This window comes from Apodemus sylvaticus, chromosome 5 (genome assembly GCF_947179515.1).
Source record: "Apodemus sylvaticus chromosome 5, mApoSyl1.1, whole genome shotgun sequence".
Classification (NCBI taxonomy): Eukaryota; Metazoa; Chordata; class Mammalia; order Rodentia; family Muridae; genus Apodemus; species Apodemus sylvaticus.
Window position 1 is genome coordinate 159,396,212 of NC_067476.1, and position 18,920 is coordinate 159,415,131.

Below are 18,920 nucleotides of genomic sequence, written 5' to 3' on the forward strand. Positions count from 1 at the left end.
TAGACTAAGGCCCAACACAAGGTATTGAGCTTGTCTCTAGTGAAGTGTGCTCAGAGCCCAAAGCCCAGGAGTGTGTCCAAGTGATCTTGCTCCAGACTGAAGAAAATGTCGCCACAGAAGGCTTGATGATACTGGATGTCTAGCCAAGTGTCTAATTGAATTGGGAGAAATGGAGGGCTTGTCCCCGAATGTATGGGTCCTCCTGCCAGGCATAGTGCTTGGGGCCAATGACTGACTCCCAGGCAGAGAAGTCTGGGGACAGTGAGAAGGGAACATGAAGGCTGTGGAGACACTGGGTTGGGACCTTAGGAAGATGTTGCCAGCCTCTCTGTCTGTCCCCTGTGCTGTTTCTTCCCACTGAAGGCCACATGCCTCCTTCCCACAGGATTAGAAATTAACCCCTTGAGAGACTATGTTTGGAGGCCCACAAGACCCCCCTCCTGGCTTCTCTCTCTCCCCCATACTCAAGCGGCAGACCCCTAAGAGCTAGCTCGGCCTACACAGGGGGTCCCATCCCTGGCCACGGAAATGGTTAGCTGTATGGGTTTGATAAACAAATCCACAACCTACGCTGCTCATGACCTCCTGACGTAGGCCGTGCTTGCTCTGCGAGGTAACAGGAGCGCTATTATGGTTCCTGTTATTACTCCCATTATGCTGGTGCATTAGAGGGCCTCAGAAGGGAGGGATAATTGGCTACGATCACCCCAACTGGTGTGGTTGGGCACCAATGTACAAAGAGCTTAAAATTAAAGGCTGGCATTGTCTGCACGGTGGGGGACAGAATGGATCACAAAAGAGACAGCTCACCAGCTCCATTACACCCTCCCGGAGACACTACTAAGAGGACAACCAATTTGGTGTCTGATTTAGATCGGTCCCTTATTTTGTTCCCTAATGAGTGCCGTGGGGGCCACAGTGGGGGCTGTAAGGTCACTCCAGAGTTGCGTGACGGGCAAATGTATTTAGAAGATCAGTTTTGAGCTCTTCTGTGTCGCGACCCCGGGGCTGGATTTCTCTGAAGCATTCCTCCCTACCAAGTCAGGGTCCCTGGTCCCAGACTTGATCATCCAGTAGAGAAGGAACATCTTGCGCTCAAAGCTTCCTCGCTTCAGGCGCCGCGCGATGGTGACGGGTGTATCGCTCTTCAAGTCTCTGTCGTGGATGGAGGCACCACGTTCCAGTAAGGGCTGGATGCAGTCTGTCCTGCCCATGGCTGCGACCACGTGCAGGGGCGTCCTGCCCAGGGGTGATTTGGCCAGGCAGTTTGCTCCTGTGAGGTTAAAAAGACCGGCTGGAGTGGTCTGTTCTCCTAGCCAGGAGTCCCACCGTGTGACACTAAGGTATAATAAGAAAGGGACCAGGGCTATGGCAGGAATACAACGGAGGGTTGATGCTGCTCCCAGTGACAAGATGGCCTCCCTTAGCTCATCACCCCTCCCACCTAGCCTGGTCCCAGGGGGCACCCAGTAGAAAGCTCACTCCAGTCTCCTGTTCCAAGCATATCCCTGCATCTTGCTGCCTGCGGAGCACTCTTTGATGGATTTGTCTGCCCACCTCACCAGGTCTGATCATTGCAATACTCCTTCCATCCCTCCCCTGAGCTTTCTACTAACCTTTGCTTCCAAAGCACCAGCTCCAAGTATCTCCTGACCTTACATCATTCTACACCGCGTGCCCCAGGCCCTTTGCACATGCTCTTCCTGTCATACACCATGCTTTTGCATTTCTCCCCTTTTAGAATTTCAGTAACTTCATTCTTCCTACAGCCCCTACCTCTCCCCATGCAAGCTCAGTAGGCACCGCGTTGAATGCACCCCGTATGTGACAGGCTATGGGATTAATCGTTCGTAATCATTGGCTGACTTTCCCTCCTACGGTCCATGAAGATGGAAGCACTCAGGTCTGGGCACTGCTGCATTTATCCTTGGAACGGAACTCCAGGTGCTGGGGAGGTGGCAGGAAATGACAGCCTGACAGGGGTCCAGCATGGACTCGTGGAACTGAATCGAATTCTGTGTAACAAAATCACCACACACACACACACACACACACACACACACACAATCCAAGGCTATTCGATTCAATTCTTCTGGCATGGCGGCGGCCGCCGCAGAGTCCATCTGAACTATGGCTGGTCAGTGAGGCAGAGCTTAAGTAGGCTTCCAGAACTCAGGCATGACCCTGTGCCTCCCCCGCCAACCCCCCCAACAATGGCTGCAGAGGACGGAAGACTTTGCAAAGCCGCCGTCATTTTTTAACGAGTGCCTTCAAATACATCAGGGTTCCATCAGAGCGGAGATGACGTTTTATGAGCTTATAGGGTTGCTGGGCTGTGAAAGCCCATCTTTCACTGCATAAGAGAAGCACAGAAAGGCAGTGTGGGATGGCAGGAAACACGGTGCTGTCACCCAGCCATCTTGAGCTCCGCAGCAGAGATATGACATGCCAGTACCCTACCGGGGACAGTTGAGTTGTCTCCCACCATGTCTGGTAGAAGCGGGGCAATCACTGGGGCTGAGCAAGACAGCAGATGAAGAGAGGCCTTGCATGGGGGTGGCGGCTTGGAAAGCCGAAGACACTTGCTAGGCCCTCCCCCTTTTCCCAAGAAAGCCGTGGGGTGGGCTCTCCGAAGCTAGGCTCAGTCAGGGGGAGTTGTTTCCCCAACCTGGGAGGACAAAAGATTCCTTCTAGACATCTGCCCAGACACGGTGCTGACCAAGGCTTTGGACAGAGAGACAGACAGATGGATGGTCACCCTTAAGTGGAGACATGATGGAGAGAGAGAGACTGCGGGTGAGCATCTGTTTAAAAGGACCTCCAGTCAGCCTGCTGACCATTCCGTGGGATAGCCAGGGTGAGGTCGTGTTGGACCACTGCAGAATCTACTTCAGTCAGACTCTGAGCTGCTTGGCAAGGCCAGGCTAGGAGGTCCCCAGGACACTCCGACCCCACTGGCCCCCAAGCCCCCATGACTCACTGTCCTACAATTTTGGTTCCACCACAACAGAATGCTCTACAGACCTGGCCTAGAGAAGTACAAGTCCCTGCTGGGCGTGCCACACGGTGCTTAGGACCCAGGAGCCCAGCCGGAGACACGTTTGGTGGGTGAGCAGACGGGAATCAGGGGAGCCAGCCATTGCTGCAGTAACAAGTAAGACAGTCATTCTGTCCTCCCAACCAGACCAGGTCAGGCTTTCTGCAGAATTACCGAGTTCTAGAAGATACTGCACAGCATCCACGTGGCCTCTGTGGGCAGAGATGTACAAGGCCACAAACGCCCTTTGGGCCGTCCACTGTCTCCACTGTTCCCCCTTAAAATGCTGGGAGTTGGCTGTTCGGTAGAAGCTATCCTCGCTGATGCCAAGACATGACATCTAGGTAAAAGGAATAGATCAAGGTTGTCTCTAGAACATGACCTGCACCCCGCCACCCATGGGTGGAGGTTGACTTAATCCTAAATGAGGTGCACACTGGTAGTGTAGGGGTGCTGGGGTGATAATGCACACCCCCAGGAAGAGCAGCTACCCTGCACCCCAACTCCGGTCAGGCAGGGGACACAGGAAGGCCTTTCTGTCAATGTTGTGAAGGAGAAAATAACACTGCCAATGTGTCCAGAGGAAGATGTTTGTGGCCCTTGGGTAAAAAACTGCATGCTAACACAATATGGCCCCCTAGGAGGAAATGGGGGAGTGGTGGAGTCATCTTTCTGGTCCATTTTTGTGTCAGTTGCCTCTGTTGCCTTCTGGAACTTTCTGAAGTCTCTTGGCAGAGAGATGCCCATCACAGAACCACCTTGCGGAGACACAAGCCTTCCGAGATGGTGGGGGGCCATGGGTACCACAGAGAGGACTCTGTGCTCCGGATGTCCCAGTCAGTGGGGAGGGGGCAGTGGGGCCAACTGACCATGGAGTGGAGGGTTGTGGTCATCTCAGAGCACTGACTAAACTTCCAGGAGGGAGAAGGGACACCGGGGACGCAGAGAGGTAGCAGATGTGCTACAGCTCCAGCTCGGGGCGGGAGAGACTTTGCTCTCGTTCTTCAGGCCTGGTGTCTGGGATATAGAGGTCACCCACCCTTCCCTGGGTGCATCCCATCACCTCTCCCTGTCTCCCTGTACCCCAACCTTCCCTTGAACCCTGTCCTACCGGAAAAACTGCCTCCTCCCCCTGGGGAATCTCAGAGCTCTACCCTCAACGTCTACCAAAGGAGGAACACAGGCTTGCCCTGGTGCGACCACTCGCCCTCGCAGGTGGGCAAACACCCCTGTCCTCTCGCTCCTCCTCATTCTCCCCCAGGACCAATGGATAGCCCTGTGGGAGGCCTGACAAACAGCAGGTGAAGGGTGCTGTCCGACGGTGCCAGACCTCTACCCCCACTCCCAAGATAGGCAGAACCTTCTGGGTATTTTGGCTCCTTGCACGTGGCAGGCAATCCTCTGAGCACTGGGCTAGCGCCCTGTGTTCTCCACTAGGGACTAAATCCGATTTTTGACTTGGCCAACGCATGGATAGAAAGTGTACCACCTGGGCACTGCTGCGGGTGGACTAAGTGGGTTTAGGAACTGTTAATAAGCGAGCCCAGGGGACTCGCAAGCCCAGGCTGTCTGCACGCACTCCATGCAGAGAGCTCATCTTTCTTCCCTACTCTCAAGCCTTTATTCAAATTCTCATGCTAAAGACTGGGGCCCCTCGCCCCCTAATACTGAAAAAAAAGCACGAAACCACCTTACTGGGGTCCCCTTCCACTGCGGCCAAAACCAGTTCCGTCCAACCATCGTAATGCCAGATACACAAGGAGATAACTGCTCCGGGGATGACGTCGTAGAACTTCAGCGTGGCGTCATCCATCAAAGTTCCTATGGGAAACAATTTTTTTCCTTTTAATGAAATTAGGACTTAGAGAAATCACTGCATCAGTTTAGACCTTGTCTGGCCCTGAATCACGCAAAGATACTTTTAAAATCTTGAGCAAAAGGGACGAAGCAGGGGTGGAGGGGGGAGTCTCTCTCTCTCTCTCTCTCTCTCTCTCTCTCTCTCTCTTGATGGTCGCACAGGAGTCTGTTCAGTGCCACTAAGGCTTTTTAGAAAATTAATTTGGCTCAGCCTAGATGGAAGCTGAGCCCAAAAAGAAAAAAAGAGGAAAAAGGAAAAAAAGGAGAGAAAAAACCTACACACACACACAATGGCGATGATTTATAAAATTTTGTAATTACAGCTTGTCCTGTTGGGGAAAAAAATCCATGAGTCAGTGAAATCGTTTTATGAGGCAAACTCTACAAATAGAACTACTTAAATTTGAGCTATACATCACAGGCCCGACAGTGTACTTAGCAAGTTATATACCTTCAACTGAACACCGACTCCGGGGAATGTAGCCATTAGCTGGCTAAAGAGATGACAGTGACTGAAGGATGCAGTAAGTGACAGACAGCCCACGTCAAGGCTTTCCCATGTAGGTGCTTAACTGACATTTTCAACCAGGTCCCCTTCTCTATCCCACGCACTGCAGTTTCTGCGGCCTGTGCCCACAACACATCAGATGCACCTATAGCTGGCTCCTGCAGTCAAGGATTCCCCCAGATATTGTCCCTAGTGGGGACAAGACTGTCCCCCTATGAGCCTGTGGTAACCTCAGAGGCAAATATCAACACTCCATGTATTTGGACTGGAGTGTCAGAGCTCTTGCCAGACCCAGCATGGTGTCTTATTCTTGGGGACAACAGTGGACCTAGACCCACATACAGAAACCAAGGCTCAGCAAGGCTTGGTGGCACACAGCTGTCACCCCAGAATTTGGGAGCTGGAGACAGGAACGTCATGAGTTCAGAACTAGTCTCAGGATACATGAGATCCCATTACAACAACAACAAAACCCACACCCTGGGAAAGACAGTTTAAGGAGAACTATGCAGGGAGGATTTTTAAAAAGGTAGCACTATCTAGTTTCTCAAAACACACCTGTCTTCACCACCTACTATCTCAGGAACCACGGACGGCTTGGATTGCTTATAAGCAATATCCATCCATCTGCCCAGGCTGCCCTAGTACCCTTTCCGGGTGATCAGAATCCACACGCCTTCTGGGTTCTTGATAATTATTTGGGGTCTCTATGCCTGAACAGAGCGGTACATTCTTGAACCTTCGTGCCTGCCCTCTCTAGCCTATGTGGCTCTTCCTCCAACTGGGAGCAAACAGAGGCTAGGCCTGGCTAGGATGTGACAAGGTCTGGCTCCTGCCAGACTTGTGGGCACCGCTGATGGTCACTCTGTCGGGAGGATGTGGATAGAATGCTGGTCAGTGGATCCGTTAATTAAGGTTGTGTTTGTGGCTTGGCTGTGGGAGCCGGTCTGTCACGGCTCTGAGACAACTTGATTCTCTGACCATTTGGTAAACACCTAGGAGAGTGTGTCTTGCCTCACAGTTTCCGTGCAAACCCTGGCACATTCCCTTTAGCGGATGGGCGGCCGCTACCTTGGGCTCAGACAAATGCTACTAATTATCCACAGATATATGATCACCGGGGCCAGTTCTCGCTCATGAATTTGCTTGGCGAATTTAGACAGGGCCGCCATGAGCTCACTCGCCCTTCCCTCTGCAACCTTGGAGGTGGGCAGATGTACCAGCCACAGTCAGTGCGGCGCGGCGGCTCAGGGGTCAGGCCTCCAGCCGTTGCTAAGTGACTGTTGAGTCTTAGCACTGTGACATCACTGTGAAGTCATCCACCTCTTATTCTCTCTCTGTCTTGCTTGAATTTATTGCTTACTGGTGAGAATAAAAAGAACAAAGGGGGGTCCGGAGTTAGGGAGACACATAATTTTCCAATTCCTTGCTGGGGAACAACTGCACAGTCCCGTTATGCCTCATGACCTTCCTATCTTGCTAGCTATAGACAGGCTCAAATACAGCTGTTTGCTAGATATAAGCCTTAAAGGAAATACATATACATATATATGTCTTATATTCATATAGATATAGATATATAGATATAGATATAGATATGCATCTTTGAACATCTGTGAGAAAATACACATGCTGTGGAAAACATTTAACCTATTTTTAAAAGTCCTGAGGAAGAGTGTTTTGGCCTTGCCTGCACAGTTTGCAGAGTCATTCCTGTCCACTGGGGAACAGCACAGAGAATTCTAGAGCTAATGGGGCTCTGCTCTCCGGATTAGGAGACTGAGCCCAGGACAGCCAGTGCCTGAGAAAGCTGAGCGTGGGACAGGCTGCTGTGAGAGCTGTCTCCACTGCTCCCGGGCCCTGCAGTACTCTGCAGTGTCTCCGGGAGACCGGCTGCATACATTCCCCGGCAGCCCAGAGAGGGGTTTTGTTTTATTGTTTTTATTGTGTTTTTTTTTTTCAATCTTCATTTTCTTGAAGTGTTTTGTGTTGATTTCCATCGGGTAGGGAGATGATGGAGCCCAAGGGGCTTTGATCCTGTTCTCATATCCTAAACATTGTAGGGCATGGGGACAGGGGGCAGCTGTGTCTTCAGGTTGAGGGAAGGGTAGACAGGCTGAAGAGCTTCTGGCTTCCACTGGGTGTCTCCCCATGGAATTTGTCTAGATATGGGATTCATGGGGGTCCAGATTCAAGAGAACTGAAAGGACCAGCTCTAATCCTGCAGGGCTCCCTAGGAGCCCCCCACAGTGTGGGGGAAGGACACAGCTTACAACTTGGGGTTCAGAGACAGACTAGTTTAGTGCCAAGATTGGGGAGGGCTAATAATCATGGGTAAGGTTTGCTTTGAGTTCCGGGGTCCTGATGACAGCAGGACTTACTCTGTATTTGGGTTTCCCATGGGGGCAAGTATTGCTATCTGGCTGGGGGGCGTTCTGGCTTTGGAGGAATCTATAGCAGGATTTGGGGGTCGTTGGATGGACTTGTTTAGGCAGCTCTAGCTGGTAAGCAACTGGGAGGAATCGGACAGCTCTCCTTTGAGATTTAGGATCTTGCTAGTGATGGAGTCTGCTCTAAATTTGGGGTTCTGATATGATAGGTTTGGCTAATTGATCTGTACTGAGTTTGGGGGTCCTCATGAGTCAGTGTTGGCTTGATCCTTCATTTCCTCACAGGGACACAGCTGGCATCAGCTTTGAGGTACTCATGAACACATGGTTTTCTTGAGGGTGGGAATTCAAAGAGAGGCAAGCTTGACTCCACTTTTTGGGGGTCTTCCTGTGGTCTTGACTCATTTGGAACCATTATAAGGATACTCGGCTAGGTCTAGGATCTTGCTGTGCTCATGGGGAACTTGAGGGCTGATTTCCAGAGGTCGACAGAGTTGGGTTTGGATGTGGGGGTCCAGCTGTGGGCGAGGTCTATTTGAGGATCTAGCATCCTTATGTGGACTGGGGTTTGGCTGTTCGGATGGATGAGTGGTGATAGCTGAGGGGAGGGGTGTCTCAGAGTTGGGTACATAGGCTCTGTGTTGATGCTTGTGATGTGGGTGGAGTCTGCTCTGGGATTTAGGGTGCTGTTATGGCCAGGGGCAGCTAGAGGATGTGAGGGTCAAACAGCATTATGTGGACAGACCGTGGGACCCTGAGGTGGGCAGGGTTTGTCTTAGCTTCCGTGTCCTTGTGTGGGAACAGCTGTGGAGGATGGCCAGTCCTGATGGCCATATGGTTAGTCTGGGGGACCTTGGGGCTCAGATTTTGTCCGGTTTGTTTTTATTTGGGGTCCTAAGGTGGGTAAGGGTTGGAGTTTTTAGTGTCCTCATGTAAATGCAGCTGCTGTAGAATTTGGAATTCTGAAGCAGTGATAGCTAGTCTGGAGATTTGGGGGTTCAGTCTTGGGTAGGTATATTCTAGATTTAGGGGTACCAAATTGGGAAGTATTTGTTTTACTTTTGATATCCTTATGAGTAAGTTGGTGGAGTCCTTGGAGTCCTCAGAGAGCGATGGCTGGCTAGCCTAGATACTTGAGGTTCAAACCTGGGTTCAGGTTTGTTCTGGGCTCGGGGTTCCAAGATAAGCAAGGTTTACTTTGAATTTTAGTATCTCTGAATGCATAGTTAGTGAGCGTTTGGGGAGCTGCAGTAGTGGTTAGCCTGAGAGATTTGGGACAGGGCTTGGGGTTGTAGGACTGGCAGGTTTTATTTTGAATTTTAACACCCTTGAAAGAATATATAGTTGGTATGAGTTGGGGGGGGGCAGTCTGTGGTAGTGGTTAGTGTGGGGGGATTCAGCTCTGTTCTGGGTTTTGGCGTTCCAGAAGGGGAAGGTTTGATCTGTGTTTTAGCATCACTGTGTAGACACAGTTGATGGCAGCTTCGGGTCACCTAAAATGGTCATGGTTTCCTGAAGATATGGGCTTGGTCTGGATTTGGGGTTTCCTAAGGTGGGTAGGGCTCTTAGTGGCCAGTGAGGACAGAGGACGTGGGCTCCTGAGGCAGTGGTAATTAGCCTAGAGACTGAGTTCAGTCTTGGCCAACTTTGTCCTGGGTCTTGAGGGTCCCAGGTCTAGATGGCTTCTGTGTTTGTGCAGTCGTGTATGGACACAGTTGATTGAGTTTTAGGGTTAGGTTTCTGAGCTAGTTTTTCAGCTTGGGGATTTGGGGTTCAATCTTAGGTAGATGTCCTCTACCTTTGGGGACCTGAGGCCAGCAAGGTTTGTCCCAGCTTCTGAAATGCTTGCATGACAGGCTGGCTAGAGAACTTGGTGTTCACCACATAGGGTTTGTTTTGGTTCTCATGGGGGAAAGGCCTGTCCTTGATTTGGTGCAGGTGGTGGGGTCTACTGAGGCCTAGTTTTGTTTTAATTGTGTCATCTTAGGTAGACATGGTTGTCTAGAGGGCTTGGGGTTCTCTAATGAAGACAAAAGGCTGCCCAGAAGGTCTTGTGGTTTTGAGATTTGAGGTTCTGAGTAGCCTGGACTTGCTCAAGGTTGGCAGACCACAGCCTGAGACAGACACGATGCTTGTGAACCAGGTTCACCTTTATATTTGGGGTTAATAAGACACCCACCCATGTGTTTGGAGTTCGGAGCCCTTGAGTGGCCAGTGCTTCAAGGGGCCTTTCTAGATGGGGCCTGAGGTGGTTGGGGTTGACTTGGTCACCTTGGATTCTCTGGTAGTTATGAGTGTCTTGGGGACCCAGGGCAGGTGTGGGCTGGGGGCCTTTGCGTAGGAGGAGCTCACGGGGGGGGGGGGTGCGGGAAGGGGTCGGGCAAGGGCCACCTTGGTCCAGGAAATGCAGCCGCTGCAGGTTGAAGGGGATGCCAACCATCAGGTCCAGCTCTTCTTTGAGCTCCCGCACTGTCATGTCGTTGCGGCAGTTGGCCACGCGGAACAGCTCCCCAGTCTCCTCCAGCCTCACCCGCAGGACATAGACGTCAGGGGCCAAGTCTGGAGACGCGGTGGAGGCGAGGGGGTCCCCTGTGTGCCCCCTAACCCGTGCGCGGGCCCGGCTGGAGGGTTGAGCGGGGCGCGCGCCCGCCTTGGGGTCGCCCCCCTGCCGCTTCGGCGGACGCGCGCCCGCCCCCGCCAAGTCTGCCGCCCTCCGCATGGCCCGCGCGTCATCCCGCGCGTCATCGCCGCCCCCGCATGGGGCCCCCGGGACAGAAGAGGGGCGCCCGCGCTTCCGGAGACTGCTCCCTCCCACCCTCCTCCGCTGCCCACGCCAGCCTCCCAGCCCTGTGGGGAACCTGTCTGTTCCTGGCAGTCTGCGTGACTAAGGAGAAACGCTGGGCCCACAGTTTGTAAGGTGGTAGACTGTCTGCGCCATATGCTCTTAGGAAAACAGCTATCCAAGCTGACCCAGGCCAGGCTGGAACAGGCAGAGGCTTGCTGGAAATGGCATCAAACCCATGTGCCCTGATGTTGTGACATCCTCGAAGGGAGAAAAGTATGGAACACACTTGATGGGAAGGCTGGGTTTGAACCTTTTCAGGGAGAGCTCAAATCTCGGGGCTGGGAGGGTGGAAACCTTCAAACGCCAGACCCAAAGCAAGGTCTTTAGGGGCTGGAGGAAACACCATGCAAGGGGCAGGGAGCCAGAGCGCCCTTCAGAAGTTCTGTTGTTACCAAGAACAAAATAGAAGCTTGAAAAATAAATTTTGCATAGCAGTTAGTTAACAAAAATTTGGTCTAAGGCATGGTGGTCCAGGCCATCCACTCGCTTGGGGGGTGGAGGCACATGCAGTTCAAGGTGATATAAAGGAAGGGTGGTTTAATCCTTTTGGATCAGAGAGGCTCGTTCTAAATGATGGATAATTATAATGTATGCAGTGAACAGCTGGGGCTTTTACCAGGGGTCTCACAGTCTTCCCCTCCCCACCCCCGCAATCCTGAGTGTTGTTCCCCAAGGCTCCACTCAGGAAAGGAAAAGTTCCCTAGCTATCCGTGGCTACAGTCTTGATAGGAGGCTGGTCTTGTCATAAGTGGCCAATTTAATTTCAGTACCTAGATTCTACCTCAGAACACTAAATATTTGTTTTTATTATTTGTTTGTTTGTTTTTTCAGACAGGGGTTCTCTGTGTAGCTCTGGCTGCCCTGGAACTTGCTCTGTAGATCAGGTTGACCTCAAAAATCAGAAATCTGCCTGCCTCTGCTTCCCAAGCGCTGATTACAGGCGTGTATCACCACTGCCCGGCTTTTTTGCTCTTCTTTCTAGAAAATGCTCTGTAAAGAATCCAAGATTCTAGCTGAATAATTTTCCTTACTTTGAGACCAACAGATTTTAATACCGGTCCCATTACTTAAGCAGTAAAAGCTTGTTGGCTGCAGAAGCCGTGGACTTACCACACACACAGTGAACATGAAGTGGGCTGTTTCTTGTTTTTAATCATTCATCTCTAACTTTAATGAATTAACTGTGCTAAAGTAGCCCATATGCTGTCTGTGCTTGGTATCTGAGTTCTTTACATATTTCCTAGTCTTTTTGGCACAGAATAGACTCCTTCCTTTGATAACAAGATCAGTAGTATTTGGGGGCCTGCAGGGGTATCCTGTATAACAGGGAAGTCAATATATGACTTCACAGTTTATTTTTAGAAAGCAGCACCACGTCCCATGGCTTCCCACTGCTTTGCTTGTTAAAACCAGAAACACAAAGCAGGGCAGCCATGGGGACAGAACCATAATCAAATGTTTACAGAGCACAGATTAATTAATAAAAAATGTTTAAACTATACAGTATATTTTTGTTTATCTGAAATTCAAAAGTAGGATCTAAGTTCTGTGTAGTTAAGCCAATGTAGAGAGTACACAACTCCCCAAATCAATGGTATTTGTAGAAAGTGCTGGATAAAAGTATGGTTTTCTTTCCTTCCTTTCTTTTTTTCTTTCTTTTCTTTGTTTCTTCTCTTCCTTTCTTTCTTTCCTTTTCCTCTTTCCTTTTCCCTTCTTCTCTCTTCTTTCTCCTTTCTTTTCTTCTTTCCTTCCTTCTTTGTTTCTTCTCTTTTCTTTCTTTCCTCCTCTCCTTTCTTTTCTTCCTTCCTCCCTCCCTCTCTTTTGTTTTCTTTCCTTTTCTTTCCTTCCTTCTTTTTCTTTCTTTCTCTTTCCTTCCTTCCTTCCCTCCCTCCCTCCCCTCTCTCTTTCTTTTTCTTTCTTTCTTTTTCTTTCTTTCTTTCTGTTTTTCTTCCTTTCTTTCTCTTTCTTTCTTTCTTTCTTTTCTGTCTTCCTTCCTTTCTTTCTTCCTTTCTTTCTTTCTTTCTTTCTTTCTTTCTTTCTTTCTTTCTTTCTTTCTTTCTTTCTTTCTTTCTTTCTGTCTTTCTTCCTTCATTCCTTTCTTTCTTTCTTCCTTCCTTTCTTTTTCTTTCTTTCTTTCTTTCTTTCTCTTTTTCTTTCTGTCTTCCTTCCTTTCTTTTTCTTTCTTTCTTTCCTTTCTTTCTTTTCTTTCTTTCTTTCTTTCTTTCTTTCTTTCTTTCTGTCTTTCTTCCTTCCTTTCTTTCTTTCTTTCTTTTTCTTTCTTTCTGTCTTCCTTCCTTCCTTCCTTCCTTCCTTCCTTCCTTTCTTTCTTTCTTCCTTTCTTTCTGTCTTTCTTCCTTTCTTCCTTCCTTCCTTTCTTCCTTCCTTTCTTTCTTTCTTTCTTTCTTTCTTTCTTTCTTTCTTTCTTCCTTCCTTCCTTCCTTTCTTCCTTTCTTTTCTTTCTTCCTTCCTTTCTTCCTTTCTCTCTTTCTTTCTTTCTTTTCTTTTCTTTCTTTCTTTCTTTTCTTTTCTTTTCTTTTCTTTTCTTTTCTTTTCTTTTCTTTTCTTTTCTTTTCTTTCTTTCTTTCTTTCTTTCTTTCTTTCTTTCTTTCTTTCTTTCTTTCTTTCTTTCTTTCTTTCTTTCTTTCTTTCTTTCTTTCTTTCTTTCTTTCTTTCTTTCTTTCTTTCTTTCTTTCTTTCTTTCTCTAAGGTGTAACCAGTACTGTGTACCTCAGCCTTCAGTCCCCACACCACCCACCTGGACATGTCCACATTAAAACAACTTATGTCTCTAGCTACTGTCAAAGACCAGCACACATTTTCAGTTTCTAAATTAGGGAAAGGGTGAATGAGGGCTGGAGAAGATAGTCCAAATATGGCAGTTTATAAAGTACAATACCTGAGAGGAGCCAGGTAATGGGGGTAGCAGTTATTTACCAGGCTGCTTTTATACGGACACTTCAAGAGCACACAGAGCTGCATCACAGCACTCCCAAAGCAGAACAGGATCTCAACTGACATGTTTATTCACTGCAGAAGCTAATGTTACATCCATAGGTCTTCCTCCTGTCAAGTTATTTACACATGCACAGTATTTCAGCTGGAGATAAAATGCAGTGCCATAAACTCCATTTTCTGAGAGAGGATTAGGGCAGCCAGCCCAGAAGATACTTACAAGCTTCTACTAAATTACTTTATTGGCGAAGGGAGCTGCATTTATGTATTATGTTTGGTTGTCCTTGAATGGGGTTTTGTTATGTAGCTCAGACATGCCTAGAATTCTCTATATTGGGTATGAACTTTTGATCTCCCTGCTCCAGCCTTCCAGGTGCTAGAATTATAGATGTGAGCAACTGTACCAGACTCTGAGGGGAGGTTTTAAAAACTAATCTTTCCTAAAAAACAAACGGCTGGCCACAGCTCATGGTGAGGAGGCCTGAGAGTCATTGGTACCTGAACTCACACCCCCTCTATAAACTGCCACTCATCAGGTCTGTAGAGGCTGGAAGCTCTAGGCTGCCACCACTGGAAAGAAGCCTCATCTAGAAGCTCTTATATAACTAACTGGATTCTTTTCAAGTATAAGTACCACGTGTAGCAGAGGCATCTCCATGCACCCACCACAGGGCACTGGTCTAGTTTTCCAGCAGAGTGGTTTCTGTAGCATTTTGTATCTTTGGTTCTAAGGAAGCAAAAAATGAAACATCTTGGTCCTTGTCAGACTTTAGAGCCAAGAAACTCTCTTCAACAACTTTAAGATGATGGTCCTTAGCATTTCTAAATTATACTAAGGAAAGAAAGGCTGGAGTTCCATGTGCCATGAACTGTGCTGTATAATATATCCTATTTTGTTATCTTTGATGCCAGGTCAAGACCCTGGATAAATTTTCCAAAAATAGCCTTGTGTCCGAGTCCTTTCAGACGGTAAAATATCTTATTCCAAAAGTACTTCTGAGATTCTAATGGTGGACTGCTAGTAGTGACACCAGCTTTAAAAGTTAAAGTAACTAAACCTTCATATGCATCTTGCTCTGTAGTCATGAGAACCGACGTGTAGGGAGCAGGACAGGGAGAAGGCTGGAAATGAACAAACGGGCCCACACCCTGGTGGGGAAACACAGGCCTGTATGGACACACAGCTTGCATCACTCAGGCTTAAACAGCCCAGCCCGGTGGCATCACACTGCGAGAGCTTTGAGACAGACTTTGGCTTGCTTTCCCATCATAACTGGAACTAATAAATGCCATCACTATCTAGAAAAGAGTGTAATAGTTTGTGTCTGGGGCATCTTTGTGTATCTCAGTGTACTACCACCCAGCCTGCTATAATTCTTTGGTGACCTAGCTGCCACCTGTCACAGTCAGGGTTAACAGTGAAGCCAGTGAGGCCATACACCCTTCTCCAACAGTGTTTGCCGCAGTGGCCTGGCCAGCAGAGCCTTCGCATTTGGCACAGGATCTGACACCAGGCTCAGGAGGCTGGGAAGCAGGTGTTCCACAGGAACAGACTCTTCACTCACCACAGGTTGAGGAAATGAGAGCCTGGCAGTCCCTTTCTCCAGATCTCAAAGCACATATACTTCTGTAATTGTAAAGACAATGCTTCAGAGTCTATAGGTTTGAGATGAGAGACAGGGGACTTTTACATTTCAAGAAGTAAATTTAGTTATAAGACTTTATGGGTTTTGTAGCTCACTAATAAGGAATGTCTGGCAAGGACTGCAGGGTCTGGAGGAGGAGCTCCAGAGCCGGGCAGGGACAGATCTGAAGCTTAAACCGGCTGCTTGGTGGCCTCAGGCAAGCTGTTTCCCTTTTCTGATCCTGGTTTCTTCAGTGGCGCAGCAGCTGATCCTTTGTACCAATCACCCTGCACATGGCCACCACACTGTACACACCTGGGCAGTAAGAATTTGTTCAGAACCCCGCCTTTAAGACAGGGCCTGGCTGCCAGGCTAACCCAGACTCTGGCCCAGCTCAGGTTTCTCAGAGGTAGCCATGCCCTCTTGAGCTCAGCGGTGGAGGCTGTGCACTGCCCCCGAGCTAACAGAGGGTCTAGAGGATACTCCTCCCTTTCCTCTCACAACTAACTTTGGAGAGCAACACTAGCTTTGTTTTATGGGTGAGAAAATTCTATACCTGAGTGGTAGTGGCACTGAAAGTCTTAGGACCGACAAGTGAGTGGAGACTTAAGCCAGACGCATGGACTCTGGCTGCTGTGGGCGTTCCCTCTGAGGGAGGTTGGTATCAGGGTGAGTTAGCACCACAGCAACAGTGTCTCAGGGTCATCAACAGGCTCCCGTTCCATGCTTGTCCTCACAGCTGACCTCGTCAGGTCAGAGGGACATGGCGTAGAGCAGCACAGGGCACACTCTGCCTCATAGAGACATTGCTTTAACCAGGCCACTAGCAGGGAGCTCAGAAACAGGGTCTCACTCTAGATCTGCCTTGACACCCTAGTATCTTCTTCTAAGAGCTGTGTTCAGACAGAGATTGACACATCTCTGAGGTACACTATCTCAGGAGCATCAGTCCCTTGCATTGTGTTCTGCTAGATTTTCTACATCTTTAATAATTTTTTTTTCTCAAAAAAGATCTTGTTGGTTTTTCTTAAACAAAATGAATTGGTATCATTTCTTGTTTCTCAGATTTTTCTAAATTCCAAAATTCCAGATAAGTAGTTAAAATCATAAAAGCAAAAAAAGAAAGAAAAAGAAAAAAGAAAAAGATTTTTAAAAAGGCATTGCTGTACAACGATGTGAATATTGATGTTTTCCTTCAAAGATGGCTGTGCTGTGGAAAAATACCGGCTATGTCATTCTAGCCCAACAGGGGGCGATAGTGAGTCCTCTCACTGCAGTTGTTTACCAGACCGACAAGCCAATTGAAGACGTGGGGTTAGGACTAGCTTCATCAAAGCTGGCTGTCAGCACAGCTCCTGGAGATGGCGTACTACCCCCTTTGCCTTTGTGGTGCCAGAAGACAGCATGATGAAACACCAAAATGATTAAAATAATACTTGTGGGAACAAAACCCTTAAAACCAAACCCACGGCTTTCCATGCCTGGTGGGATCCTGAACAGGTCCCTTGGCCTCTTTGGGGTTAATGCTTCACCTAAAACAATCATCCTCAAGGAGAAACAGGGTGCCGCCATGCTCCACTGTGCTTCATACTCGGGAGTCAGTACTAGAGAATCAGATGTGCCAAGATGGCTGACATTCAAGCCACCGCCCTGTGACACACACATGCACAAGCATTTCCAAGGTGCTAGTCAGAAGGGGTTATTGAGGAGACAAAGTGATAGAAGCTTGAGAGCTGGGTCATGAAGCTGGCTCTCCACTCTGCCCTCGCACTTGGGGATGCCCTGCAGGAAGTGTAAGAAGGGTGGGCTGGGTCTGATGGGAGGGCTGGCTGCTCTGATTACATCTTCAGGGTACACAGTACACAGCACACAGTAGGTACCAACCATGCCTGGCGTGTGAACAAGTGCCCAGGGTGACTGTGAACAAGATAGGAGAGGAGGCTCGGTAACCTTTCCCCAGCTTCTGCCAGGGAAATGAATCCACAGGCAGATTCTCCCGTGCCTGTGCTAACCCGGCAGATGCAGGCAGAATCCTGCCTTCCAGCCCACTCAGGGCAGTGCCAAAATCTTGACAAGGGCTCCTGGATGAAAATGAGCCCCAGAGCACAGGCACCAGGGGAGCAGAACTTCCATAGCATTGCCACCACCTGCGAGCAACTGGAGAGAGAGAGAGAGGCAGCTGTGAGGCCCTGCCTGCCGGCTGCCTGCCGGTTGCCGTCGGCACCGGCAATTACAAGCATCGCTCTCCACAGCACAGGGCCCCCTCATGTCCATGCCCACCCTCACAATCAATTTACAAGCAAGAGGAAGCATCTCCTTCACTTCTCACCAGCACATGCAGAGAGGATTTTAAATAGGTCTTAAGAATATAAACATGTGCATACCAGTCTCCAAGGGAAATGGAGAAGCACCGGCAGTAACATCAGACCAATACATCCAGCACAGGGGATCCAGTTTTAAAAACATCACCCTTCAAAATGAGTACATTGTTACCGTTGAGGGCATGGTATTTTTTAAAAAATCTCATTACCATCAAGAAATTTAAAAATCACTATTTTCAAGTAAGACTGTCTTCTCTAGGGCTGGGAGACTTCGTAAGAACCAGAATCCCCTCTTCTGCCCGAGACTTTGCTCATCATGAATTGTTCTACAAAGCTGTGGAGAATTCAACAACACACATGCACAAACAAACAAACAAAAAAACCTATGCTAGTATTTAAAGAGTTTCATATACAAAATGATTTCTGCACGGTTTTCCATTATTATTATAAAATTAATAACAGGGCTCTCCTGAAAATTGATGAAACAATATAGCTTCTAACTGCAAAAATTAAAAGCTGGACTTAGAGAAAATGACAAATAGAGCCCAGAAGAAAAAAAAATAATGGAGTTAATATGGAAACAGAGAGTGCTGTTTACGAGAATGTGCTACCGGCAAGGCCGGCTCTTTACTACCTTGAATGAAATGCAACGCGCTTGAGAAACTTGGTCTGTGCACAACTTCAAGGCAACGTGTCTCATCTAACTGTAAACACCGCTGGGGTCTACAGATCCAAGATCAGCATCTGCTGTTGCCTGTAAGCACAAGCAGAGGGACCCCTACCACATTAGTTGCCAAGCATTTTCGCTCCTTTCCTTTGTTGGCCGCGCGCGGGCGCAGCAGGAACGGAGCCCGAGCGGCGGGAGCGGCGGGAGCGGCAAAGCCGCCGTGCCCGGTGCACCGAGCGCTTTGTAAAATAGGGGTTCGGGCGTTCAGGGCGTGGGTTTGTGGTTCCAGCGTCCGGTTAGGGTCTGTTTAAATACACAAAAGTCTGCCCTACAGCAGACCACGTAAAAGCAGCCAGCCCCGGGCTGCAGCAGTTCCCCAGCCGCCTAGGCGAGCCGGAACGTGGAGCCGAGCGGCGGATGGCGGCGCCCGCGCTCTTTTCCTCGCCTTGTTCTTTCTCCTTCGTTTTTCTGCTCGCTCTTTTCCTTCATTTTCAGCATCGCTCTTATCCCGTTGTTCTCCTTTCTAGACCGCCTACCCCTAGCTTTTCCGCCCGGTCTTTCTCAATCTGTTTCCTTTTGTCCGACCACTTCCTTGCGCGCTTTCCCCACTTAGCCGGCTGGCTCGCCCGCCTTTGCTCCTTCTCGGGCAGGTTTTTTCTTTTTGGTTTTTTTTTGTTGTTGTTGTTGTTGTTGTTTGTTTGTTTTTGTTTTTGTTTTT

The 18,920-nt window shown here is 48.9% G+C and overlaps 1 protein-coding gene and 1 long non-coding RNA gene across 23 annotated transcripts in view; both read right to left on the minus strand.

Moving 5' to 3' along the window:
* Positions 1-965: 965 nt before the first annotated feature.
* On the minus strand, positions 966-10,329 carry Ankrd60 (ankyrin repeat domain 60). Its single transcript, XM_052181738.1, has 4 exons — positions 10,184-10,329; positions 4,728-4,858; positions 3,212-3,377; positions 966-1,273 (listed from the first exon to the last, which is right to left on the minus strand). The coding sequence occupies exons 1-4, from the start codon at positions 10,266-10,268 to the stop codon at positions 966-968; spliced, it is 690 nt and encodes a 229-aa protein (XP_052037698.1). The 5' UTR covers positions 10,269-10,329.
* Positions 10,330-13,644: 3,315 nt separating this feature from the next.
* The window catches only part of LOC127686332 (uncharacterized), an 80,335-nt gene continuing 75,059 nt past the window's right edge, over positions 13,645-18,920 (minus strand). For 17 of the 22 annotated variants that reach the window (XR_007978092.1, XR_007978077.1, XR_007978084.1 and 14 more), the window contains one exon: positions 13,645-18,289. This is a non-coding gene — a long non-coding RNA (uncharacterized LOC127686332). The remainder of the gene's footprint in view (positions 18,290-18,920) is intronic. The other 5 variants (XR_007978095.1, XR_007978087.1, XR_007978080.1 and 2 more) reach the window with 5 other exon arrangements.

Excerpts from the sequence above, each read along its gene's own strand:
- Ankrd60 (XM_052181738.1), bottom strand. The coding sequence starts at position 10,268 with ATGACAGTGCGGGAGCTCAAAGAAGAGCTGGACCTGATGGTTGGCATC. Across the intron at positions 3,378-4,727 it reads TGGAAGGGGACCCCAGTAAG|ATGTCATGTCTTGGCATCAG; the intron begins GTGGTTTCGTGC and ends CCTTTTACCTAG. Across the intron at positions 1,274-3,211 it reads GCAGTATCTTCTAGAACTCG|GAGCAAACTGCCTGGCCAAA; the intron begins GTAATTCTGCAG and ends TTAACCTCACAG.